This window comes from Aplidium turbinatum, chromosome 1, assembly GCF_918807975.1.
Source record: "Aplidium turbinatum chromosome 1, kaAplTurb1.1, whole genome shotgun sequence".
In the NCBI taxonomy this organism is placed as follows: Eukaryota; Metazoa; Chordata; class Ascidiacea; order Aplousobranchia; family Polyclinidae; genus Aplidium; species Aplidium turbinatum.
In genome coordinates this window covers 27,363,559-27,391,068 of record NC_137472.1, presented here as the reverse complement: position 1 = coordinate 27,391,068, position 27,510 = coordinate 27,363,559, and the positions used below count along the sequence as shown (strand labels likewise).

At 38.7% G+C, this 27,510-nt stretch overlaps 1 protein-coding gene across 2 annotated transcripts; it reads right to left on the bottom strand.

Annotated features, from left to right (window-relative positions):
* Positions 1 to 14,855: 14,855 nt before the first annotated feature.
* On the bottom strand, positions 14,856 to 21,836 carry LOC145774191 (methionyl-tRNA formyltransferase, mitochondrial-like). Of its 2 annotated transcripts, XM_082585366.1 has the most exons (4): positions 21,697 to 21,836; positions 17,860 to 18,199; positions 16,255 to 16,530; positions 14,856 to 15,499 (listed from the first exon to the last, which is right to left on the bottom strand). In XM_082585366.1, exons 2-4 carry the CDS (start codon positions 18,067 to 18,069, stop codon positions 14,915 to 14,917), a joined length of 1,071 nt encoding a protein of 356 aa, XP_082441492.1. In that variant the 5' UTR covers positions 18,070 to 18,199; positions 21,697 to 21,836; the 3' UTR covers positions 14,856 to 14,914. The 2 variants fall into 2 exon arrangements, with proteins under 2 accessions (XP_082441492.1, XP_082441501.1); XM_082585375.1 differs by lacking the exon at positions 17,860 to 18,199 and having other exon boundaries at positions 21,697 to 21,830.
* Positions 21,837 to 27,510: the final 5,674 nt, after the last annotated feature.

Sequence of the window (27,510 nt, the reverse complement as noted above, 5' to 3'; positions counted from 1 at the left end):
GAGTAAACACACGAATTTGGAACCAACAAAAGGGAAAGATGGCAAAACCAAAAGGCTTAAAATATGCAAAAACAGTGTGCGGATGTCAATGTTTTTAATTTGCACAGCCACCAAACCTAGAAAAGAGATGAAAAAGATAAAAAAATTTATGTGAAAATACTACAGTACAAAAATAGGCTACAATTACAATCAACACTTGCCAGGTACCCGTACACGTTACCGGTATTGAATTTGACATTAAAGCCTAAATGGTTGAGGAAGTAACTGCTTTCAACTTCTGGCTTAGTGCATGATAATTTATTTCGACATCTTTTTTTCATTGCAAAAGTAGGGTACAATTTTATTTAGGCAGAGGCTGGCCTACGTTGACCACATATGGTAAAGGTAAAAAACTAAAAATAGCTTATGAGCAGAGTTGCCATCGTTATTGACCCCAAAATAAGGACAACCGAAAAATTAAATTTTCATACGAAACGAAACAAGAGTCTTTAAACAAATTTTTGCATTTATACGAGCCATGACGTATCAAGTACTTTTTGTCAGAAACAATCTGTTCCAGCAACTCCTTATTCGTAGAAAATACTTCGAGCATATTAAATGGCAAAATCCTAATTTCCGTAGGGTGGCAATTGACCAGTAGACTGTATGGTCGTCTCGTTGTCTCCCTGTCGGTATGGGAACTTGTGTAACTTTTGTACTGTGTATATTGCATATTTCAAACATGTACCTATGTTCCTGTTACTGACAAATAAAACATTGATTGATTGATTGATTGATTGAATCACGACAGTTCATGTATAGTCTAGCTAGAACAGAGGTGGGCAAAGTTGTTCAAAGAAAGCCGCTTGCGGATAAAACATAAACACCGGCGAGCCGCAAAATCAGTTGACACAAAATAACATAAGAGAGAAAGAAACCTTTCATTTGTCTGTTGCGAGAAAAGTATACGGTACAAAATATAGACAATGCAAATAAAATAGCACCATAACTAGAATCTACAATAGACAGGAAGCAGCGAAAGACTAGATTAGTCATCGAGTCAGCTGCTTCCCATGTTTTTAATGTGACAAATGTCAAACATCGGCATTACGTTGAAACCAAGATATGCGTTAAAACAGGATAAGCTCAAGTTCCGTAAAAAATGAAAACGAAAAGTTGTTTACTGCTGCGACAGTCAAGTGAATTCCTGTGGTTTTATTCAAATACAGTATAAAAAAAAAAATCATGCCCTACAAAAGTAGTAAGTTATGAGAAAAAAAACAAAACAAAAAAACTATGCATAAACAACAACTTCTAACTGCTAGCATAAAAGACGAAGCAGGAACACTAAAAGTAGGCCTAATCATAGTATATAACTTTAAACCTTAACAAAATCAGTCAGTTTATAGGCCGACTTGAATAGGCTACAGTTAATGAGATGACAGCCGTTAATAAATAGTAGGCTACTTAGCACCAGTTCGTGAGTAGTAGGCCTAGGTCTACGTAGTATCAACAATGTTCAATCCGAAAAATTTGCGATAACACTCATCAAGGTTGTGGCAATAAAAACAGTCACAGACAAAGTTTTTTCATATAATAAATTTTAAGTTTTTTTGTAAAAGTTTTTATACTCGTAGCCCCTACTACTTCTGAAGGTAAATCATTCCATATTTTTGGGCCTAAGAATTTCAAACTGCCTTGGCCTTTTCTTGAGCTGACACTACGTAAGTAAAAGTTATTTTTTTTGAAAAGTTTTTGTGCCATAGCATTGTACTTCAGTAATTGCCTTAAAGTAAGGTTCAAAGTAGCTTGGCAATAGCATATTTTTAAATTTAAAGACAAATTTAGAAATTTCTAATTGATACAAGTTAGTGATGGGAAGTATGTCGAGACCTTGGTACAGTAGTGAAAGTTTTGCTCTTCTGTTGCTAAAGGTTATTGTGCGAATGATTGGATTTTGCATTGTCGAAATTTTCTTGAGCAGTTTTTGTGTGCTTGAACCCCAACATAAAATGCCATATTGTATTATTGATCATATCAGTTTTGTACTTGACTCGCTAATCTCTGAAAATTTGGACGATAAGTTGTTAATGCTGTGCGAATTAATTCTTCCAAGCGTTCATTTGTCAAGGTTGCACGATGTTTTGATTTTACAAAGTTATAAATTGTTATAAAAATGAATAAGTAAATGCTGGTGCTACTTCTAAGCTTCAACTAATCGCTGCTTAGCGACTTTATGAAACTTCCAATTGTTGCTGACTGAACGCAAAATGAGCCAGGGAGAGGCACAATGTTGCTTTGCAACGTCACAATTCCATTGTTTAACAATGGCTGCAATAAAAGAGAGACTCCTTTTTGATCTTAGTATGTATTGGGTGCAAATTAGATTTTGGAGAAAGTGTAAGTAACAAATTTTAATTTTTACCAACCGATTTTCGCGCCTCTATCAATGTGGCACCAATGGCTCGAGCCATGCCTGCCATACCTTAGCAGGGCCGGATTTAGCTGATGGGGGGCCCGGGGCACTTTTAGATCGGGGGGCCCCCCTGCAAAAAAATTTTCGCGCCTACGGCGCGAAAATCCACCTCTACGTCTACAATAGCATTAATCCAGCACTGCACAGCAATTTGCAGAAACTTTAAAGGCTGAAAGGAAAAAAATAACACAAAATCACATTTTTCCACGTAGGGGGGCCCTTCAAAAGTCGGGGGGCCCGGGGCACCTGCCCCCTCTGCCCCCCCCTAAATCCGGGCCTGTACCTTAGGTAGGCTACGCCACTGCTTGGTTGAATTCGCGTGACAACATATTTATGAAGTAGGGCAAAGTGGGGCGTATTGTCACAATTTTTACAAATCAGCATATATCTCGTTCTGTGCCAATGGTATCGAGATGCTCTATAGTGCAATTGAAAGAGGTATCATTCGACTTCTTTTAGCTACAGCTAAAGGTTTTCTAGATTATTTCGTTTTTACATAAATGCATGTTTAATGCAAGTAAATGGGCTGTGACAACACGCTCCACCCCGGGGCGTGTTGTCACAGAGCACGGGGCGTGTTGTCACAAAATTTCTGCACATGCTTTATGATTAAAATATGACAGAAACTAATAAAAAATGGTTTTAATACAGGCTAAACGAATAAACAAATATGCAAAATGCAAAGAAATTGATTTACAACACATTGGTAAAAAGTTTATGCCCATTGTCAAAAGCAATAAAAATGTCATCTTGAGAATTATGTGTCACTATCGATTATATGTGTGTATCATTTATCTAATATTAATTTTTTTTTTCTAAAAATGCGTTGTATTTTAACAAATACGCATACTAGCCTACCTCGTTGTATAAGCAAAAATATTTTTTTATGTTTCTTAACATCAAAAATGCACACCATGGGGCGTGTAGTCACAGCTGTGACAACACGCCCCGTGGTATGAAATCACGTGGTTTCAACAACCATGTGTACATCTCTACTTGCATGTCTTATCTGTTTGGTATGATGAAAAGAGCAGGCTTAAAGCAAACGAATGGTATCTAGTTTGCAAGACCATTTTTTAGTGTAGTTATAAAACCTGATTTTGCCCAAAATTCATTGGCACTCCTCATAATTTCTGCTGTGGTGACAAATTTATTAACCTTCACTGCTTGTACGAAAGAGAACTGAAAACTATGCCTTCCATTGAAAACTCGTAGTTATACGCTTGGGTTATCACATGGAAATCGTGCTGTGACAACACGCCCCTGTGACAACCCGCCCCACTTTGCTCTATAATCTTAATTTTTTGTAATATTACGATTCAATACAAGAGCCACAAAATTTATGTTGACGTGCCGCATGCGGCTCGCCAGCCGCAGTTTGCCCACCGTTGGTCTAGAACTCTAGATTTACTTTTACTTAAAGACCAGCTCAGTGGCCGAGTGGTTTCTCCTTCGCCTCTGGTGCTGGTAGATCTGAGATCGATTCCAGGTCGAGTCAACGTCAGTTCGCAGGCGGTTAAGCCTGACCCACGCAAGCCTTGCGAGGGACATCCCTGGTGGACGGGGATCGGAGTCGGGTATGAAGTCACGGAGCGTGGAGGTGTGATTTTGCCACTCCGTGTTCCACATGTGGTTTGTCCAGATGCCGCACTTAAACCAAGTTCTTCTGCGTTCTTAAGTAGTTGTTGTGCGGCAGGCACAAAGGGGCGTCTTGATTTCAGCTGCTGCTTTATAGATGGTGGTCGCTTGCATGTTGCATGGAGGAGATGGTCGGAGTCCAGAGCGCGGCAACCGAGAGAAATCGTGGCTCCTTTACGGCGTAGCTTAGCGGGTTGGATGCTTGCTAGGATGGGTAGGCAGTCCGTTGGAGTGGGACGCAGGCATCCAGTCACAGTTCGCAGTGCGTCGTTGATGGCGGTATCAATCTGGTGGGTGTGAAAACTACGACGCCAGACCGGCGCGCAATACTCAGCGGTGGAATTGTGGTAATTATTATTTAGGTTATTTAAGTATGAGAATGGTTTGTTTATAAGTTGAATTAAGATGAAGGCTGTCTAACTGCTTGGTGAAATTTCTATCTATCTAATTTGGCTATCTGACTCCATGAACTAATTTTCACACAATTATTATTCGAATTATAATTTTAAGTTATCAGACGGTGTTCGTATAATGTTGTAGGTCTATAATACAATTTGAATTTAAACAGTACAGAATAATGAAATTACAGGATAGTGAAACTACTGAAACATTATTACGAGTTATTACATTTTAATTAAACAATCAATTTAATGTTTTTCTGAGAGCTGAACTGGTCTAACTGAGCTGGTTGTATGTGAGCTCTGCTTGAGCTGGTCCGATTTGAAAGAGCTCTCGTCAAAGGACGAACAAACCATTTTATTGTGTGCGCCCTTTCTTCTATTTTCTTTGGGAGCAGTTGCATGGAAAATTACAGAAACTTTAGTAAAAGGCAGGAAAACTTATATGTTGAAATAATGGATCGCTACAGAATAAACAAGGGCTAGGGTAGCTGTACGAAGAGTTTTAGCACCAGCTCCCCAGCCGGAACCCGCCAATCGCCTCAAAAGTGCGACGCGTGTAGATATTTTTTTGCGCAGTGACTTCAAGTGCCGGCGGTACGTGATGAGTGACCTGTTCAGGGTTATGCCGAGGTATGTAGGTTCGTCACAGTAGGGCAGGTGTTCCCCATCAATGTTGATCTCACGTTTTGCCTCCCGGTTGTTAAGGTGGAAGGCCGCCGACACTGTCTTTGACTTGCTGAGCTGTAGCTTCTATTTCTGGAGGTATGCTGATAGCGTTTGCATGTCTTGGCTGAGGTTCCTCTCCACTGACTGCCAGTTACCTGCTGAGTGCAGGAGTGCCAGGTCGTCTGCGTAAGCATATTTCCTGGAGATGATGCTGAGCTTGCTGGCCGTAATGCCCTCGGTGTTCAGCTGCAGTACGGTAGGTCGTCGGTACTTTTCGACAGAGGAGCTGCCGCGCCCTGAGAAGAGCGTTTCCCTATCCACCCTGCGCTGAACCTGGCTTGCTCAGTAGGCCTACTGACAGTAAGCGGCTACACAAAATATCTATGTTTCACCTGCTTGTGGGATAGCCGAGCTCGTAATAATCACTTGGTGAAAAAAGGGTGGCAACCTACAGATTACATGAGAGTTGGTGAAGCTAACATCATCAATGAACATTTAGTTGCCAGAGAGAAAATTATCATTCCACCCTTACACATCAAACTTGGTTTGATGAAGCAGTTTGTGAAAGCCTTGCATGCGACTGGCGACTGCTTCAATTATATTTGGTTTGGTTGGTTTTGAATCTTTGTCCTCGGACTGACAGAGCTTTGATAGGTTATTTCTGGTAGTTTCGTATACTTGTATAATATAGAGCAGTGGTTCCCAACCTTTTTTGTTGTCACGGACCCCTTTAGACAAATTATTAATTCTGCGGACCCCTACCTAAATTTTGCCTGAAACTCAATTAACATAGGCTACTATTGACTATTGTAATAATTATGCTTCTGCGGCAAATAGCAGGTTAAACAGTTGCTCAAATAAGAAAATGAATGAATTGTTCAAGAAATGTTAGCAGTATTATTTGAATATTAAGGTGACCCAAAGTGGCATGCCGAAACTTTTTCAATGTAAGCAAATTTAATGAGAGAAATGAAAGTAAAAAGATCGTTTTTCGTTTTTTTTTTCTCCAAAAATCATCAAGGTAATCACGGACCCCCAAATGCTTTCTCACGGACCCCAAGGGGTCCGCAGACCCCAGGTTGGGAACCACTGATATAGAGGCTCTTGACGCAGGGCCGGTCACCGAGATTGACAAAGTGAAGTTTTCCGATTGTAGAAGTCTTGTTGCCGGAGAATTATTCCATCCATTAGGTAAAGTGGAATGGAGAGCAGTCCTTAAAATGTGTTGCTTAAGCGCACACTCTGAGTGTTGAACTAGCGCCGCATGGTCCGAGCCGGGCGCGTAATATTTGCAGAGCATTTCCTGCTTTGCTCATCGAAAAGCTGAAAGCAGGCATTTTTGATGGCCCTCAGATCAGCAAACTCATAAAAGATGCACGCTTTGTGCAGTCTATTAACAGACAAGGAGTCTGCTGCATGGCAATCGTTTGTTTTAGTCACACAGAAATTCCTTGGAAACAAAAAAGCTGAAAATTACCAAGAATTGGTGGTAGATATACTTTCCAAGTTCAAAGATTTAGGTGTGAAGATGAGTATCAAGGTTCACTATCTAATCAGCTACTTAAATTGTTTTCCTGCAAACCTTGGTGACCTAGCCTAAGTGAAGAGCACGGAGAAAGGTTCCACTGGGACATTAAGGTCATAGAAGAGCGGTACCGGGCCGGTGAGATGCCCATATGATGACCAGGGCCGGATTAACCATTAGGCTAATAAGGCTATAGCTTATTATTAGCCTAGGTCCTGGAAAAATTCGGCCCTCAATTTTTGTAAGGCTGATAGTGATACAAATCCAGTACCAGTAGGGGAGACTCAGGTAAGTTGGCCCAGTAGGCAAGTTGGCCCACTCTAAATAATTTTTTAACTAAAATAGTCATTGTTACGTATCGTACGCATACTGAGAAAGTGCTGTTGAAACTATCTTATCACCAGGTTGGGAGGCTCTAGCAAGCAGTATAAACATGTGAGCACGATTTTTGTATGAAAAATTATGATTTTTGAAATTTTTGGATTTTAGAATTTTTTAGATGTCGAGTGATTTTTTTCTTACTATATAAGAAAGGTTATTATTTAGTGAGTGCAGCGCTAGAGTGGTTATTAAGGCTCACTTTGACTGTGAAACCGTTGTTAGAAGCTCGATAGTTTGACATAAATTTTAGTTTTTGCAATGTGGTTGCCATGCAGGGAAGTTGGCCCATTTCGTGGGTGGGTACGTTGGCCACCATGGCCAACTTGCCTTCATGAGGTATTACATAGAATGATAATAATTGACTAATTAATACGATGACTTATTTTTGCAAGATTGAAGTAGCCTATCATCAAGTATCCAAAGTAAGTAAATCGCGGCTTTACATCAGCATTAAGCGATCAATAACAATAATACACTTCCTAACATCGTTTTTATGCCACAAATTATTCCTAACCCATATGGTAATAATAGTAGGCTAAGTAGCCTAATCAAGAAAACCAATCGCGGAAATGTGTATCAACCACTTCTCAAGCGACGGTCTAAAACGTACCTCGTTTCGGAGATACATTAAAAAATGTTCCGATATTGGTACACATGCAAAAATGGGGTTTGTAGCCTATTGCAAACAAGGTCCTACCTATCAGTACCGTTAAGGTGACCAGATCGTTAGGAATAAAGGCATGCCGTTCCAACTACATGATGTTTGATACAACCTTTGTTATTTTCGAAAGCTTATTTGGTGTAGGCTACTCATGTAAAAAAAGTTTACTGAGGTAAAATACAGCATTGTCGCTTCTACCTTTTTCTTGACCTTTGCTATGTTGACCTGTATTGTTTTAATATGATGGTCAGAAATAAAAAAACAACTGAACTGATTATAGCCTAATAGTAGATTATATTATAAACCATACATGAATGCATACATAGAATAAATTATGTACGGTATGTAGGCTATGCCTCTATAAAACCAAGAAATAATTAGAAAGAAAATAAAATTGGGGAGAAAGAGAACTTTTCCACTGTTTAATATACCGTAGATGGACATGTTTTCCACGTGGCCAACTTACCTTCCATGGTGGGCCAAATTACCCGCACATGAAGGCAAGATGGTCCATTTTATTTTTTTCGGAAAACTTGAAAAATTATATACCTAAGAATGTTTGTTTGATGCAAGAATATGTCCACTTTTAGAGTGATGAATTCTCTACTCTTCAATAGCATTCGCTTTAACATATGTTTTGTTATCAGCTCAAAAATTCAATTTTTCATTTTGCTGGGCCAACTTACCCGAGTCTCCCCTACAGTACAGCTTTTGCTAAAAAACGAATGACTGAGTTGAGTCAATACATATGAAGAGCCCATTTTCAAAACCACGTATAGGCGCCACTTTTACCGAAATTGAGTTTATAGCAGGGCTTTTCAACCTGGCGGTCGCGAGCCGTTTTTTGAAGGTTTGCGAGGCGCTTGAAATTCCAGTGTATTGTTTTCAGTTCATTTTTGCCAGAAAAGATTAAAAACTATGTTTTTTTCGCAATCGCCCATTTCTCTACTTGAGGTGATTATATCGTTTAAGTTTTCAGTTCAGACGTTGCAAAGGCTTTAACTATAGGAAAGCATTCGATATTTTTCACCCAGTTCTTGTACGTTGTTTTGTGCAGACTAAAGTTAACCAGTAGCCTAACAACGCTATGGTAAAAAAAGCAAAATTAGGCCTATGTAATATCCTATGCAAAACTTAATAGTTAAAAATATGCAGCACCCAGGGGCTCTGGACACTTCCTGAAAGTGGGGGGGGGGAGTAATTTAAGCAGGGGCGGGAACAATGTTTTGGCATCGACAGGGGTTTATTGGATTATCGAATCACATATACTTCTGGGAGATCCCCCCCAGTTTCCCCTTTGCAATACTGAAAGCTTCAATTTTTTGTGCAGCGTCTTAGGCAGCATGTTATCCGCCGAAGGCGCAAAATTTTTGCCTTTCAGCACAATTTAAAATCAAAAATTTATTTCAACAAATCTAAAATCACGAGCAAAAGCTCTTTAACATTTGCCACATTTTTTGAGGTTTTGAGACAATTTTGACTGGAAGAGGGGACGTACGCAAAAATTCCTCTCTGTATTCGTCCTTGGCTCAAGTCCTTCAAATTTTGCATTTCAAACGCTAAAACAGGGGTCACCAACCTTTTTTGCATGCGGGCCACTTTGGCACATAGGCGAGCTGTGGCGGGCCGCACTAATAAAATGTTGGGTAGGTTGACTTTTGTGCTAGAAAAGAACGCATTTCGTACCCAGTATCCAGCGTTACGTGTTCTTAAATCTTAGAATACCTCAGCAACAAATAAACGAGGCCACTTGTTTTGCGCACTTATAGCTAGGCGAGCGGTTTCATCAGAATATTCATCGCCAAGCAAAGAGTGGTGTCACATCGCTTTATAAAAGATATCTTGCCATTAACAGTTTCAGTAAACATGGAAATGTTTGACACATCGCAATACAGGCAACAATAGTGACCTCCAAACATATCAGCGAAAAATAGGCTCCAATAACCAGGGTGTGGGATGGAATGGAAGACGTTTTTTCCATCTTCCATTCTGAGATTTTCTTCCATTCCATTTCATCTCAGAAATCTCTTCCATCTTCACATTTTGTGATCTCCGCGTTGAATATGCCACAAATAAACCTAAAAACCATAGCTTTCTGATTCGTCAATTCTGCCTAACGACAGCAGGTTTGACAAATACGCGTCAGGCAACAGTCTCGTTGGTTTAATACGAACCGAAAATCGAATTATTTCAGCAAGCAACGTAATATTTTGCATGTCTTGATAAAGCATTAGAAAGTTAATGATGGAATTGGGATGGAATGATGGAAGATTGTCTTCCATCCCATCATCAAGATCTTCTATTCTTTTCCATCCTTGACATTTTCCATCCCAAAATCTGTCTTCCATTCCATCCCATCCCATTCCCTGCCAATAAGAGGGAGAAAGAAATCAGGCACCATGAAACAAACGCTTGTGGAAATCACCGAAAAACGTTTTTATCGTAACTCATGAACAGTGTTCCCTATAAAAAAGCAATGAGTTGGTTTTTTATCCTTTTTATGAGAGTCTATAAAACCGTCTTTCCTTGATTATTAGACAAATATCATTTGCGGTGCTTATCAGCATGGCAAGAATGGTTGATTAACAACATTTTGCAGCACTAAGCTAAATATTTTCATATCAGAAAAAAGTCTTTAAATTTATATATAATATTTTTCCTATTTATTATAAATTGAGTTGGCACACCGAATTATTTTGCCAACAAAAACTTGCATAAAGAAACACTGGTCGTGAAATCCAATAACGGTGAACGCACACTAGTGTTTACAGGACATTTACAAACTTAAAATAAGCAACCCTATAAGCTCACAGACATTTTCGAAATTCGAAAACAGACGTTTTAATCAACCACTGGGACAGTGTGGCTGGACATCGCATTGGAATAACTTTAAACGACCCTTACCTTAGGGCTACCATACGTCCTCTTTTAAGAGGATTTGTCCTCTTTTTTCAAGAAAAATGAATTGTCCTCCGAGGACACTAAAAAATGCTTAAATGTCCTCTTTTTTGACAGTTTGGGTTTTCATGCTTATATTTTCAACGGGATTATATTGCTTGATGACGTTTCAGCAACGGCTTGTAGGCTATTTGTTTTCTAAACATCTTGTATACGAATGTAACACGCTGATTTATAAATTGTACAAAAAATTGGCGCATTTTATGGAAGTGTTGTTGAACGTTCATTGCTTGGTTCACTAAGATATTAAACGACATTTTAAAGGCCATTCTCACACTTTTACAAAAAATTATTCTTTTTCCTTCATACGTTTTATATTGATACAACGCTTGTGGACGTTGTTGATTACCAACTCAGTTTGGTTCGTTTGTTACTTGAAACAAATGTCTAAAAGTGCAATGTGTATAACACCTAACCTACAGCAAAAGAAATCGTGGCATGGATAGGCCTAGGCGTACACACAGCTTTGCAAGGAAAAGAACAGCTTTTTAGTTCACGCCGTTTTTAGCATCTTAATGGTTATGTGCAGCCTACTGTTTTAATCATATTTCTTGCAAATAATTCAACAATTTTGTTAAGGCTGACCATTCCTTGTTGAAAAAAGTTAAGGCTTGGCTACCTGGAGGTCGTGCCTGACTTGTCACATTTTGCAGATTTTTGCGATCATTGCTGTTTGACTGAAACTGTCTAAAAGTTAGGTCTTTTTTTCACTATTTGCTGACTCTTTAAAATATAAAGATAAAAATCAATCTAATTATTCTCTGAGGTCTCTATGGTTAAAACAATGATATCATTACATATGCACGTAAGCTACTATATAAGCCTATGCTGCCGATTATTACTCCCAAGTGGTATTATAACTGTGTGTGTATTGCTGCCTTTTTATTTGTGTTTACATCGCCATATATTGTAGGCTACAGCGCTAAGAGCAATTTAACAAATTTGTAATTTTTTGGCCAAATCGGGCTCAAAAATGGTAAATTTTCGTTTGCTGGCAAGAAAGGCAATCATGAAAAACAATGTATAAACGACTTCAAGTATTCGGAATGCAACAATGTTATCGTGGGCCTTGGGCTAGCTATCTTAGGCAGCATGTTATCCGCCGAAGGCGCAAAATTTTTGCCTTTCAGCACAATTTAAAATCAAAAATTTATTTCAACAAATCTAAAATCACGAGCAAAAGCTCTTTAACATTTGCCACATTTTTTGAGGTTTTGAGACAATTTTGACTGGAAGAGGGGACGTACGCAAAAATTCCTCTCTGTATTCGTCCTTGGCTCAAGTCCTTCAAATTTTGCATTTCAAACGCTAAAACAGGGGTCACCAACCTTTTTTGCATGCGGGCCACTTTGGCACATAGGCGAGCTGTGGCGGGCCGCACTAATAAAATGTTGGGTAGGTTGACTTTTGTGCTAGAAAAGAACGCATTTCGTACCCAGTATCCAGCGTTACGTGTTCTTAAATCTTAGAATACCTCAGCAACAAATAAACGAGGCCACTTGTTTTGCGCACTTATAGCTAGGCGAGCGGTTTCATCAGAATATTCATCGCCAAGCAAAGAGTGGTGTCACATCGCTTTATAAAAGATATCTTGCCATTAACAGTTTCAGTAAACATGGAAATGTTTGACACATCGCAATACAGGCAACAATAGTGACCTCCAAACATATCAGCGAAAAATAGGCTCCAATAACCAGGGTGTGGGATGGAATGGAAGACGTTTTTTCCATCTTCCATTCTGAGATTTTCTTCCATTCCATTTCATCTCAGAAATCTCTTCCATCTTCACATTTTGTGATCTCCGCGTTGAATATGCCACAAATAAACCTAAAAACCATAGCTTTCTGATTCGTCAATTCTGCCTAACGACAGCAGGTTTGACAAATACGCGTCAGGCAACAGTCTCGTTGGTTTAATACGAACCGAAAATCGAATTATTTCAGCAAGCAACGTAATATTTTGCATGTCTTGATAAAGCATTAGAAAGTTAATGATGGAATTGGGATGGAATGATGGAAGATTGTCTTCCATCCCATCATCAAGATCTTCTATTCTTTTCCATCCTTGACATTTTCCATCCCAAAATCTGTCTTCCATTCCATCCCATCCCATTCCCTGCCAATAAGAGGGAGAAAGAAATCAGGCACCATGAAACAAACGCTTGTGGAAATCACCGAAAAACGTTTTTATCGTAACTCATGAACAGTGTTCCCTATAAAAAAGCAATGAGTTGGTTTTTTATCCTTTTTATGAGAGTCTATAAAACCGTCTTTCCTTGATTATTAGACAAATATCATTTGCGGTGCTTATCAGCATGGCAAGAATGGTTGATTAACAACATTTTGCAGCACTAAGCTAAATATTTTCATATCAGAAAAAAGTCTTTAAATTTATATATAATATTTTTCCTATTTATTATAAATTGAGTTGGCACACCGAATTATTTTGCCAACAAAAACTTGCATAAAGAAACACTGGTCGTGAAATCCAATAACGGTGAACGCACACTAGTGTTTACAGGACATTTACAAACTTAAAATAAGCAACCCTATAAGCTCACAGACATTTTCGAAATTCGAAAACAGACGTTTTAATCAACCACTGGGACAGTGTGGCTGGACATCGCATTGGAATAACTTTAAACGACCCTTACCTTAGGGCTACCATACGTCCTCTTTTAAGAGGATTTGTCCTCTTTTTTCAAGAAAAATGAATTGTCCTCCGAGGACACTAAAAAATGCTTAAATGTCCTCTTTTTTGACAGTTTGGGTTTTCATGCTTATATTTTCAACGGGATTATATTGCTTGATGACGTTTCAGCAACGGCTTGTAGGCTATTTGTTTTCTAAACATCTTGTATACGAATGTAACACGCTGATTTATAAATTGTACAAAAAATTGGCGCATTTTATGGAAGTGTTGTTGAACGTTCATTGCTTGGTTCACTAAGATATTAAACGACATTTTAAAGGCCATTCTCACACTTTTACAAAAAATTATTCTTTTTCCTTCATACGTTTTATATTGATACAACGCTTGTGGACGTTGTTGATTACCAACTCAGTTTGGTTCGTTTGTTACTTGAAACAAATGTCTAAAAGTGCAATGTGTATAACACCTAACCTACAGCAAAAGAAATCGTGGCATGGATAGGCCTAGGCGTACACACAGCTTTGCAAGGAAAAGAACAGCTTTTTAGTTCACGCCGTTTTTAGCATCTTAATGGTTATGTGCAGCCTACTGTTTTAATCATATTTCTTGCAAATAATTCAACAATTTTGTTAAGGCTGACCATTCCTTGTTGAAAAAAGTTAAGGCTTGGCTACCTGGAGGTCGTGCCTGACTTGTCACATTTTGCAGATTTTTGCGATCATTGCTGTTTGACTGAAACTGTCTAAAAGTTAGGTCTTTTTTTCACTATTTGCTGACTCTTTAAAATATAAAGATAAAAATCAATCTAATTATTCTCTGAGGTCTCTATGGTTAAAACAATGATATCATTACATATGCACGTAAGCTACTATATAAGCCTATGCTGCCGATTATTACTCCCAAGTGGTATTATAACTGTGTGTGTATTGCTGCCTTTTTATTTGTGTTTACATCGCCATATATTGTAGGCTACAGCGCTAAGAGCAATTTAACAAATTTGTAATTTTTTGGCCAAATCGGGCTCAAAAATGGTAAATTTTCGTTTGCTGGCAAGAAAGGCAATCATGAAAAACAATGTATAAACGACTTCAAGTATTCGGAATGCAACAATGTTATGGGGGGTCTTGGATTAATTTTGACTGCTGCGCCTCTGGGCCCACCTACTTTTAAAATGGTTCATCCATGCCTGTGCATAGGCTTACAAAAAGTGGTGTTTAAAGTCTTGTCAAAATTGAAGAGTCCCCAAACATCGGTCGATTTCCACGATTCATATTATTGCTAAAATATTTATAGGTCAATCTGGTTTTGTTCCCAGCAAAATAGGCCTATCAATCAAGGCCGATGAGAAGATCTTTGTGCCCCAAATCAAGACATTTACAAGAAACAAATACTGTATTCAAAGAATACGCTATAAGTATATAACCTAGTTCTTTTCATGTTTTCGAGCCCTTAAAGTTATCGTGGGCCTTGGGCTAGCTATCGTAAAACTATTCCATTTGGATAAAAAAAACGAAGTGCCTTATTAAAATGTTGTCTTTATTTTCACATCGAAAAAGAAAAACAATGATTGCATCGCACTAGCCCACTTTCATACTTTCAAAACGAATTTCTTTTCCACTTTTAATCGCAGCCTGCATGAAACCGTTGTAAAAATCAATCCCAGTCATGGGAGCACGATTGCTTACAATCAGTCTTGCGCATTTCACAAAGCCAACTTCGCAAGCAATAACAAGTGATTTTGAAGATTTAACAAAAAAAATCTGTCCTGGTTTAGTTGCATTGGAATTTGGTGGCAAATTGTTCTGGGAAAAAAGCGCAAAATCTGCTAATTTGATCACATTTTCTTTGTACAGGCAACGTAAGTGGAACTGTTTAAGATATCCATAGGCCCTGAATTTATTAATTATAGTTTTGGCATCAAACTCTTCCCAGTTAATATATGTATCTTGAATAGTGATTTTTGGAGCATAAGTTACATCAGCCAGATCTTGAACAAGAGCATTTGACAATTTGAAACGAAGATTCTGCAACGTTTTCACGCAGAGATCAGCTCCAACATTGGCAAGTTCATCGGTAACCAGCTGAGCAGTCTCCTCTTCGCCGATCGGAATCTCAAAACTTCTGTCAAGTATCAAGCCATGATCAAATTTTTTAGGAGCGATCTGAAATAAACGAATAAGTTGAAATCAACTTCAAAGTAACGTCTTCCATCCAAAGCTCGATCGAATCACAAAGTAGTCGTAACTCCTAGTTAAAACTCATTTCACGTTCAATTTCAGCAATAGGAGCCTTGGTAATATATACTATATATACTTCATATAATTAATGTTCCAACCGAGCGGTCGTTAATACACCACTCTCACCAAACAGCGAAGTGGTAACCAGAGCTCTTAAGAAAGTTCTTTATGGCAATGTTAAGGTCCTTTAGATTAGAAGGTGCATTTAGTAAACTTTTAGGTAGATTTCAAGTTTAGCAATTTTTTCTACCCATCCGATGTAGTATCGTTTTTAAGATCTTGAATATCTTTGATTGACTTCCTTGATCAAATTTTCAATCTTACATACACGTTTAAGACGCATGTAACAAGCTGTGTATTCTTGCATTCTATAATAAGCTATCACAATGATGCAAATGATTAGATTTTTCGTAGGTCATGAACGACCATATATGCACCTCTGGGTCGGAGTTGAATGGAAGGAGTTTGTTCCATCACTATTTGGTTCATTTATAGGCTACATATACGCAAAATGCCTGATATTTTTGATTGTGGGTAGCATTACATCTGATCATTCATAACTAAACAGACAAAAATACAGCAAGAACAATTGTTTTGAAGTCACTGTAAATTAAACTAGCAAAACAAGGTTTAATAACTGCTAGAATTCTGCCTTGTTTACTATTTTATTGCATTTGTACCTGCATAACAGTAACTCCAGTGGTTTTGCAACCGCATTCAATTGCTCTAGCAATGGGAGCCGCACCACGAAAAGCTGGTAAATGACTCCCGTGAACATTGATCATTCCATACGGAAACCTTTCAATGAGCGATGAAGGCATTAGTTTTCCAAATGAAACCACAACACCTACATCAAACTTGTTTGGTGCAAGTGCAACTGGCCATGTATGTATCGGTAAAGAATGTTTCTTTGCATATTTGCGAACAGCAGTGTCACTGCGTGCTGGGCATACAACCTGTAAAATGTTACGGAATTTAGCAAACAAGGATGAAAATACATGAAAATGCTTCCTTCTCCGTAACGCAAAATCAATTTTTAAATTCACGTTTTTTTTAATCTGCCTGGAGTAAAATAGCAAATCAAATACTTTCTTTATAACAAGAAAACTTTATAAGAAGTTTCGAGCACCTCGGCGGTGTGCATCTTCAGAGCAAAAAACGTACAGAATAAATTTCAGAATTCATATTCTGCAGTGTGGTCTGCTACTATTCGGTGAGTCTGATTCGGTGAGAGTCTTTTTCGGAGAGTTCCCTATTCGGTGATTTTTTGAATTTTTTTTTGAAAATGATTGGGTACCGTAACCTAATTATCATTGCCGCTTTTACATCGTTTTAGCGGACGTCGCTAAACGTTGAAATAAGACCCTAACCCCTACCCTTAAAACGGCAATGATAATTAGGCTACGGTACCCGACAATTTAAAAAAAAATCATCGAACAGGGCTCTCACCGAATAGGGAACTCACCGAAACGGGCCATTCCGTCTTGCGGTGGGGGTGAAAGCGAGAAAAAAAAGTTAATGAAAACCCATGATTTAGAATAGTGAACAAGTAATGTGAGAATTTTCCTCTTTTTTTTTACGAATAACGTAACATTTTCAAACAATTTAGTACAAGCCCTAGCAACGGAGACAAACCAAACATTGGAGTCAAAACGGTAGCATGACGTTGCAATGAAGTCTGCCCATCAACATAAGACTTATTTTAGTTTCTGACCAGTTTATTTTGTGAACTTTAATGAGCATGTGCGAGTACAGAGCTGACTTTTTGTATTCCATGTTTTTGACAGGGTGTTGACAAATGTTGTTTAAACAGGGAACTTATGCTGCATTCAGTCTGGCCAACACACACTAACGTATGTCGCAAGCACAAAATCTTTGGGTAGTGACAAAATACTATCAATTATTCGAAACGGATTCATAGCGATTTCAACTCTGGCTAGGTTCAGTGCCCAAAGACTCTTTGTATGGAATGGTGGTGAAATTGTCATAAGTGGTGCTGGTAGTTTGTTTAACATGATGGTTGGTTGGGAAATAATTGTCGCTCCACAATTTTCTTGTGAAAACCTTAAAGTGTTATACTTCTATATAAATGTTTGTTTCTTTTCTCTTATTGTCAGGATAGCCTTTAGGTGATAGGTATACGATATAAAACAACTAGCCTATGCATTGAGAAACTAATATTAAAATTGCTCTTAGAATTTCACATGCAAGCTTATTTTTAGAACAACTTCTTCTCTAAGCGCATGTCAATCAATAGGAAAACCATAAATTCAAAAAAAAATCACCTCCAAGTGTTCAACAACCCTTTCTTCACTGTGTTTGCAATCAATATTTTCCTTTAAACGATTTAAGCAAGTCACAGCAAAACTATCACTTCCCAAAAATAAAACATTGTATGGCTTTAATGGATAATTCTGTAACATGCAAAAATTTCTGGAAAGAGCATTGTACTGGAATGTCTGAAAAATTTCATTCCAACATCTGGGTTTGACCATTTTTCTTTCGTTGCGCCAGTAATAGATTGTTCAGTTCTTGCTCTTCCTTTAATCTTTTTAAATTTTCTTCTCTTTTACGTTGCTTTTCTTCTTGTTTTTTTATATCTTCAACAAGAACTTGTCGTAGTTCCTTAAAAAATAAAAACTATCAGCTTTAAATTTTGCAGCCAAAAATTTGATAAGCAATGTATGATGCTATAGCTGTATAAACACATCACAAAACAAAAGTTTTTCTATGCAAGATCCAAAGATTTCATAATACACAGTAGTGAAGAAGGGACGTTCTTCCTGGCCATCAGCACAAGGCTGATCACTCACTACTCACTAGTACAGCGAGCAGCAGTTGCGATTCGCTAGCCATAACGGTGTAGCTTCCACACTAGCCAATCAGACCTCCAATAAACGATAAGTTTCTGGGCAGCCGATTTGTAGCAAGAATTGACAGCGATACCCACGTGTTTCGCCCATGAGGCTGGGCTCATCAGTATCGCACCGTATTTGTGTTCAACTGTTTTATTCGTATCAACAGCGCACGAGTACAAATGATTGACACGGCGAGAGAAACCGGCCTGCCACACCCCGCGGTGGCGGGGAACGACGTGATTTAGGGGTGACGATGCACCCGAAGGGGTAAGTGCACCAGCTTAGGTCGCGGGGGCCAGGCTGGGGAGTCGAGGTACCTGTGGAGGGAGAGTGTGGATCGAAAACGTGACATGACCCGTCCACAAATTTACGTTGACTCTCCTTTCGAACCAGCTGCACCTGGTACATCTGAATGCAACAATGCCCCGGTATCCAGTGATGATCCTGCTCTGCGATCTTTTTCTGTGAACATGTTCGAAAATATTCGCAAAGGCAGTAACTCTGGTGATGTTTCTGTCCGTACTTTTACCCCATATAAATTAAATTTGGATGCCAACTCACTGTGCTCTTTGATTGGGACCATGCCACTCTTACTGAGTCTATCCTTACTTCACACTTGAACAATTGAACATGGATGGACTAGAGTTTGATAAACACAAAGTTTGAATGCCCTCATTTTCCTGCCCATACTCAGGCTGTGCAGCGTCTCATTTGGGAAGTCACTAACGCCTGTGGAAGTGTTGCTGGCTATCAACGACGGGATGGTTTCATTCAGGCGAGAATTGCTTCACGTAGGGTCTTGCCAAAAGCAGACACGAAATCTGACTTTCTTTCATTGGCTGCAGTACCGTATAATGTTTTGATATTCACCATTGTTTCTTGTTCATTGTCTTTATTCTTCATTCGTTTGTGCATGTTTTACAAGCACATATAAAGTTGGTTGGTTGATGTGTAAGCTACCATTGGAGAGTTGCAGTTACTATATCTGTCAAAAAACAAATGTAAATCGGCGAAAACAATCGAATATTTATGCAGTGCGTTGTGTGATTATGTAATACATATTACTACAACAAAACCAAAGTGTCATCTTATGCACAGTGCATTCCTACTCTTGCCATAGAAGTGAAAAAGGCTTGAATATCATCAGTATTTGCTGACCAAACAAAAATAGGGTTGCCAGGTGATTGTTTAATATCTTACCGTACACCGCCAGCCTTTACCTAAAAGGGCAACTAGCAGTCGCATCATATGTAATAATTGTTGTTGTGGTTGTTAAAATTGGAAATTTTTACAATTTAAAAAAGATAAACAAAGTTTTTTCTTCAAAAAATTTGTACTTGGCAACTCTGTGCTGGCAACAAATGCCAAGGACTAAATCGACTACATGTTTAAGGTTACGGTACTGAATATTTTTGGGTGAAATTTTACAGAAATACTCTACAAAGCAACAGTCACCCTGTGTGATAATTCGATTTTTGATTTTTTTAAATTTTTTGATTTTCACATCGCCTTATTGCCTATGGGCAGACCGGGTATAGGAGTCAAACGTACCTGTGTTACGGTCACGTGGGCGCTGCCTGGCTTTATAAAACTTCTGTCGCCCGGCCCGTCGTGAGCTGACCTTTTTGCGTTTGCAGAAAGCTAAGCCTGTCTCCCTGGCCGGTTCCGCCATTCTAACTTTTGCGGACGAGTCGCACAAAATTCTCGATCCACACTTTCCTTCCACAGGTACCTAGACTCCCCAGCCTGGCCCCCGCGACCTAAGCTGGTGGACTTCCCTTCTGGGTGCATCGCCACCCCATAATCACGCCGCTCCCCGCCTCCACGGGGCGTGGCAAGCTGGTTCTTTAAAGTCTCTGACCTGGCTATGTTTATTGTGTTCTTCTCGCCGTGTCAATTATTTTGTACTCGTGCGTCGTTGATCAAAATAAAACAGTTCATCATCTCTGACCTGGCTATGTTTATTATGTTCTTCTCGTCCTGTCAATTATTTTGTACTCGTGCGTCGTTGATCAAAATAAAACAGTTCATCATCATTTTAGGCAATGCCGCTTTACCAGTCAACAAAACCAGCAGGTGCCAGGGGTAGGACATGTGAAGAAGGGACGTTCTTCCCGGCCATCAGCACAAGGCTGATCACTCACTAGTACAGCAAGCAGCGGTTGCGATTCGCTAACCATAACGGTGTAGCTTCCACGCTAGCCATTCCTTGCTAGCTCCCACGGTTGGATCTTTTCTTTCCACAAAGATAAGAGTTAAACTGACTGGTAAAGCGGCGGTCGATTACCCATTGCGCTGATTATAACCCCGAGCCTGCCGTGATCTTGTGGAATACTGATACTATTTTGGAGAGGCAACCGCATCACGGAGAGGGGAAAAATAATTGTGCAGGCCTGTTAATTGTGTGTAATGTAAAAATAATTGTGTGGAAATAAAATTTAGTTTTGTTTATTCTTTTCGTCACTTTCACTCACATGACACGCAATAATAAACCTAAAGAAAAAAGCTTAGTGAAGCTTTGCACATCAGAAAATAGTAGCGTTACGCGTTAGTGTAGATCTCGTGCCGAGAGCATTTTGACGCAAGACGCCACACGGCCTCGTTCAATGCAAATTAATCAGTTATGCGGCGTATTTTTTTTCATGACACAAAGTTCATAGATATCAAATTTTTTAAAATCATCATAATTATCATCATCATCATATTTATTAGCTACACGGCGCTTTGACTCTTCAAGCGGGGTCTGCTACTATTCGGTGAGTCCAATTCGGTGAGATTCTAACCACTAATCCCTAACCCTACCACGGCAATGATAATTAGGCTACGGTACCCAATAATTTGAAAGAAAATTTGAAAAAATCACCGAATAGGAATCGGACTCACCGAATCAAACTCACCGAATCGGACTCACCGAATCAGGCCATTCCGCTTCGAGCGCACCTCCATGGTCTAATAAAAGCCTTTCAGAGTGACTTCGCTGAAATTTTAAAAAGCCTAAACCGCAGCTATAGTTCTCAAATGGCGAAGACTTATCAAAATAAAGTGATTAAGAATGATGATTGACGTTAAAACTGGTGTGTCCGCCGTGAGACTTAATTTGTCCATCGAAATAGCTGCTTAGACCGGACGGCGGACGTGTTTGTCCGTCGTCAACAAAAACGAATTTCCAGGCCTGATGTGAAACTACCAGGAATAACCTATCAAGACTTTGTCAGTCGGAGGATGAAGATTTAAAAACCAAACAAAAAGAAAACTTATGAATACCTGTTTGTTTCTCTGTTGATCCCAATGAACAAAAGCAACCATTGAAGTTGTGAATACAACAGATCCAGCAAAAGTCAATTTTGCAGCTGTAGACATTTCATGCTATTATTAAATTTTTAAATTTTATTTTAAACTGACCTAAAACCAAGAAGGCTAGTTAGGCCTACTTAAGAATTGAATACAAAAAAGCATTTCAGAATTGAAAATTTATCACAAGTTTACAAGTTGTGTTAGAAACAATAATTAAATTGAGTTTAATTTTGTTCGCCGATGACACATGTCTCATTGTCAAAGCTGAAAACTTAAGTCTGTTATAAAACAAGCTCAATTCGGATCTAGTTAAAATTAATAGTTGGATAAATGCCAACAAGTTAACTATCAATACTTCCAAATCAAGTTTATTAGTAATTCCGCCAAAAAAAAAAAACTACAGTAATCTTGATGTTGACCACTCTAAATATCTTGGAATAACTATTGACAATCAACTTTCATTTAAACCCCACATCGATGATCTAAAATTGAAACTTGCTCGGTCCTTCGGCATCTTGTCTAAATTGAAATCTTTCATTCCTTCGAAAACCAGACTTCAGTTATATCACTCGCTTGTGCATCCCCATATACAATATGCAATAACAATATGGGGTTCCAATTTTAAGACACAATGTCGACAAACTCCAAGCATTTCAAAACAAAGTAATAAAAATAGTTGCGGGTGGTAGATGTTCGGATCATGTGACTCCATATAGTCAATCTGGGTAATGCGCAGCGCAGGAGAAACAGCGATAATGCGCAGCGGTGCACTTTATAAGAAACAAACAAAGATATATATTTGATATTTAAAAGTTGGTTATTTACAGCTAAACGGATGCAACCTAGTTCGTAACATAAACAGTTCGGACCGTCAGTTTGTACCTTGAAAAGATCGAGAAAAACATTAAAAAAAGCCGAAGTCGCTGATCGCAGTTTCGGCAATCATTTTAAAATTTTCCCCCTGAAAAGATCGAGAAAAAATAGCTAAAAACCGAAGTCCGCTGATCGCAGTTTCTGCAAACATTTTTCCGCAGTTTCCGCTAACTCTAAGGCTGTCTTTAAATGTAGCAAACCTAGCAAACCTCGCAAACCTAGCAAACCACAAAGTTGCCAGATGGTTTTTTTTTTTCTTGGCGTTTTATTTATCGGGTGCATGTTCTTTAAAACCCTTTTGAATATGTTATTTGTTTAGTGTTGATGTCTTATTTTTATCAGTAAAAAGATATCAAAATCTCTGCTTTGTTGGTTGTGGTTAGTTTTGATATAATACATTTAAAGCAATGCCTTTGCGATCAAGACTTGTGAGATGTTGAAACTTGAAAGATAATATTAACGCAATATTTGGTAGCCAGACATTTCGAGAATCAGTACTTAATCCCTTAGACCATGGTTGGGTGAATTCACTAATCACTGGTGCTCTAAAAACCGGGCTGCAGACGATAAATAAAACTTAACTTTTGCAGGTGACCGTAGTTCCTGGGCTACGCCGTGTGACACAAAAGGAAGAAGTTCCTAATGACAAATTTTTGTGTGTGTTTAGAATGTAAGGAATATTTTGTAAACAAAACCGGTTTTTCCAAAAGTTTTGGTCATTTGAAGTGTGTTTAAAATGCCTATATGCTTTGGCTCCTTTTTGGGCTACTTGCAAAAAAAATTGGTTTAAAACGTGTTTTTGGCTGGGTAATTTTGTGGAATCTGGCAACTCTACAAGGTTTGCTTCTTTAAACGTAGCAAACCTAGCAAACCTCGCAAATCTTGAGAAAGGTTTCTACAATTGATGGCTGATGAGGTTTTCAACTGTTCATAGTTTGCATCAAATAGATAGGCCTAGACTACAGACAACCTTATCATTACTTGCTGCTAGTCTAAATCTATCTTCTTTAGGGAGACTATGAAAACCTATTGCGGTAGGCTTTCAAATGCAGAAATCTTCAAGCTTTGCGAGGAATTCGGAGTTCGCGACATTTGCGAGGCGAGGAATTCGGAGTTCGCAAACTTTGCGAGGAATTCGGAGTTCGCAAACCTCTACAAACCTTGTGAGGTTTGCTACATTTAAAGAAGCAAACCTTGCAGAGTTGCCAGATTCCACAAAATTACCTAACCAAAAACACGTTTCAAACCAATCCCAAAAACAAACCATTTTTTTGCAAGTAGCCCAAAAAAGAGCTAAAGCATAGAGGTATTTTAAACACACTTCAAAAGACCAAACCTTGAAAAAACGGTTTCGTTCACAAAATATCCCTTACTTTCTAAACACACACAAAAACTTGTCATTAGGAACTTCTTCGTTTTGTGTCACACGGCGTAGTCCAGGGCTGGGACTACGGTCGTCTGCAAAAGTTAAGTTTTATTTATCGTCTGCAGCCGGGTTTTTAGAAAACCAGTGATTAGTAAACTCACCCAACCATGGTCTAACTAAGGGATGGAGTACTGATTCCCGAATGTCTGACTACCAAATATTGCGTTAATATTAACTTGCAATAGGCTATCTCACAAATGTTGATCGCAAAGGCATTGCTTTAAATGTATTTATATCCATAGGTGTCGATTTTTTCTTAGAAGAGAGGAATTCTGGGTGGTCGAGAGTTTTCAAACAGATTTCATTGAATGTGTATGTTCGCAAATTCGCAATGGTTAGTCTTTCTCACAAAGACTATGTTTAGCGTCGCTGCAGCAATTAAGCTTTAATAGGTTTGATGTTTGCTTTCTTGCGCCTTTCACTTTGCTTCATATTTAACTTTTCAATGATGAAATGACAACATTGCGCGGTGCTCCTATTTATACCCAGCAACAAGTTTGTGAGGAAAGATTTGTAAAAAGCGATTGTTTCAGTACGTCTTTAGTTTGTATTGATTATTTTATTGTCATGTTTATTATGATGTCATATTCATATTCCCTTACGCTAACCCGGAACTGAAGTTTGATTGTGACGTAACAAAAGTGAGACCATTCGGAGAAAAGATTGAACGTGGCTTTCTCCACCAGGAATTGCCAGCGTGCGGCAATTGCTGTAGCAACAACAATGCAGTGAGTACCGCATTTTTTCAACGCAGCGTTGTTGCGGAATTGCTTTGTTCTGTCAAATAAGCTACCTAGCGAGAGACATAGTGTAAAACAAGAAGTTGCGCTACAGTTGGTTGGATAATTCAGTGTTTAACAAAAACGGAAATAATTGTAGCCTCGAAACTGAAGGCAGCCATGGCCGCTATTAACCTACAAAAACCGACATTTTGTCCGCCTGGTCTCGCCCTTCCGTCGGCCGCATTTGTCCGCCATGAAGTTCCGAGAAAATTTTACGCAAGCGGTCTTGTGAATAAAGTACTTTGCCACTTATAATCACAAAGGATTAGAAAGCAGTCAAAGCACCCGATAAATCACAATACACACTGTCTATGCTTGAATTCTTAACATTATTGATTAACCAAGCAGCTGATGTCTGATAAGCAGAATGCAAGTGACATCACAATACACTTTTTTGATGCGATATATTCAGTCTTCGAAATTAGCGTCGCCAATAAAAATGCCGAGGCCACACGAGCCCTTGTAAGGTTAGGGTTAGACATTCCTCCCAGTCGTTATGGCACAGCCATAGATTTGTTCCTTAGTCAACACCCTGATGAAGCTCTATGAAAAAGAAAGAGGCGTGTGGATTGGTATCAAAGCCCGAAAGCTGCAAAATGTGGACGCTTCGTTGCGAAAGGCGAAGACGGTGTAGATTTACAGCCAAGCCTCTTGATGTGTCTGATTCCAGTGATGACGCGACAACCTCGTGCTCCGATACAGCATCTGATGATTCCGATTCTGACAGATAGTTCTTTATCAAACAGACTTTGTGTTGTTCGCAGTGTCGCAATTGTGCCGAAATTACTGTATGTTTGTGTAGGCTATACGTAAATCGAGGCAATCTTCTTGCAGGGAGCTATTAATTTGTTACCGATACCTGGTTGAGCAATTAACGTTATTTTATAATAATTCAACGTTGCTAGATGGGTTGTTCCATTATATTTCAACGAACCCCAAACACCCTATGTTTGAAAATCTTGTTTTTGTTGATTGATTTGGTAAGGGTTTGACATACTGATGCTAACAAAAAAAAAATTTTTGAAATCGGACAACCGGTTAGTGAGATAGTGAAACTCATCACTAGATGGCAGACGTGAGCCCTCAAAATTTATTTCTTTATTTAATTTAATAAATTATTAAATTAATTTTAATTTATTTAATTTTGTAAAGATCCACTTCTGGCATGCATAAAGTTGACAAGCACATCTGCATGTTCTTCACTTGCTTCTTCCACTAAACCAAGCCACCAACAGTGGTCATACTTGCATACTATATATGTCATTGGTGCAACATCAGATGCAGTGTACTTGCGTGCTTTTCTGAAAAAGCAGTATTTGCCAGCAAATGTTGAATCATCAGATGTTCGATTGAAAGCAATCATTCCGGTCTCTAATGGAATAAAGCAGTGAAAACTTCTTGTTCCTGGGATGGTTTTTCCCAACAAAAAACAATCTGCCAATTGTTGCCGGTGATCAGTCAATTTATTTTTGGAAATATAATAAGAATTCATGTAACGCCTTTTATGCTTTCTTGGCAATATTGATAAACTGCTTCTGCTGTCAAAATCTGGTTTGTTGTTGGACGAGACAAGCTTGCACTTCGTAATTGGCGCTTCACAATGCCTCCAACACCATCGCAAGGAGATTTACCATGGCTGGAATCAAAGAATGACCAACTAGCACTGATTTTGAAATCTTCTTTGTGAAATGTAAGATTCAGCATGTTCTTAAAATTCTTATATAGTGCAGCACAGCCATCTGAAAAATATTCCACATGTTGTACCTGGGGGAGATTGGATTCCAAATAACTACACAAAATTTTTTGAAGATAGTGCACAAAGCAAGTATCGTGAATTAGATCATTTGAAATAGCACAGAAGGATTGGGACTGTACCTCTGTGCCATTTCGAAAGTACAAAACTAAAGGATGAAGAGTGCAGTAATCCTTACACCAATGAAAAGACTGTATTTCATCTTGAATAACAAACTGGAAATTTTCAGCAAAATCTCCTAGCACAAGTGCTTCATCCGGTTGCAACATGCTCTTTCGGTCTTTCAAATAACTTGAATGACTCTTGGCTATATAAGAATGACGAAGCAGGACATTAAGGCGCGAACAAAACGGCGCGAGACAAAAAGGCGCAGAAAAAACGGCGCAGAGACAAAATGGCGCAGAGGCAAAACGGCGCAGACAAAAAGGCGCCAAGTCAACGTAACAATTTTTTTTCTTTTGAAAATCGTGCAATAATATCTAATTTGTGATAATTAAATGAGTTCAATAACACTCAATGACATTCTTAATTCAAATGCGTTGCTCCTTAAAGAAGTTTAAATGCTTTTGATGTCATCTGTCTGCCACTGGCCTTCCAAGAAATGGACACGGACAAATTATTTCGGCTTGAGAGGGGAGTGTTGAAAAGCATGTCCAAAAGTTTAAACCAGAAAACTTTGGAGAATTTTTTTTAAATTGCTGAAAAAAAGTAGCCTACTGTTGTGAAATGCAGTGTGTAATTTCATTTGTGCAGTTTCGTTCAGTTGAGGAACATTGCAAATTAATTATTTTACCAGACAGCGCAAAAGATTTGAAACAAAACCTTGGCGATTTCAAAACAAACAATGAGTGGGAACCGTGTTTTTCTACCATACAACTATTTTCATTCTCAAAACTACACAGCTGGTAAGGAGCTAAAAATAGCACGCTTGAATCAAAAACTTCAACAGT

What these genes read in the sequence shown, in the direction of transcription:
- LOC145774191 (XM_082585366.1), bottom strand. Translation starts at nt 18,069, where the DNA reads ATGGTCAAACCCAGATGTTGGAATGAAATTTTTCAGACATTCCAGTAC. An exon ending in GGGTTGTTGAACACTTGGAG is followed by an intron (nt 16,531 to 17,859) that starts GTGATTTTTTTT and finishes AACATTTTACAG; the next exon opens with GTTGTATGCCCAGCACGCAG. An exon ending in CTGGAGTTACTGTTATGCAG is followed by an intron (nt 15,500 to 16,254) that starts GTACAAATGCAA and finishes CGTTTATTTCAG; the next exon opens with ATCGCTCCTAAAAAATTTGA.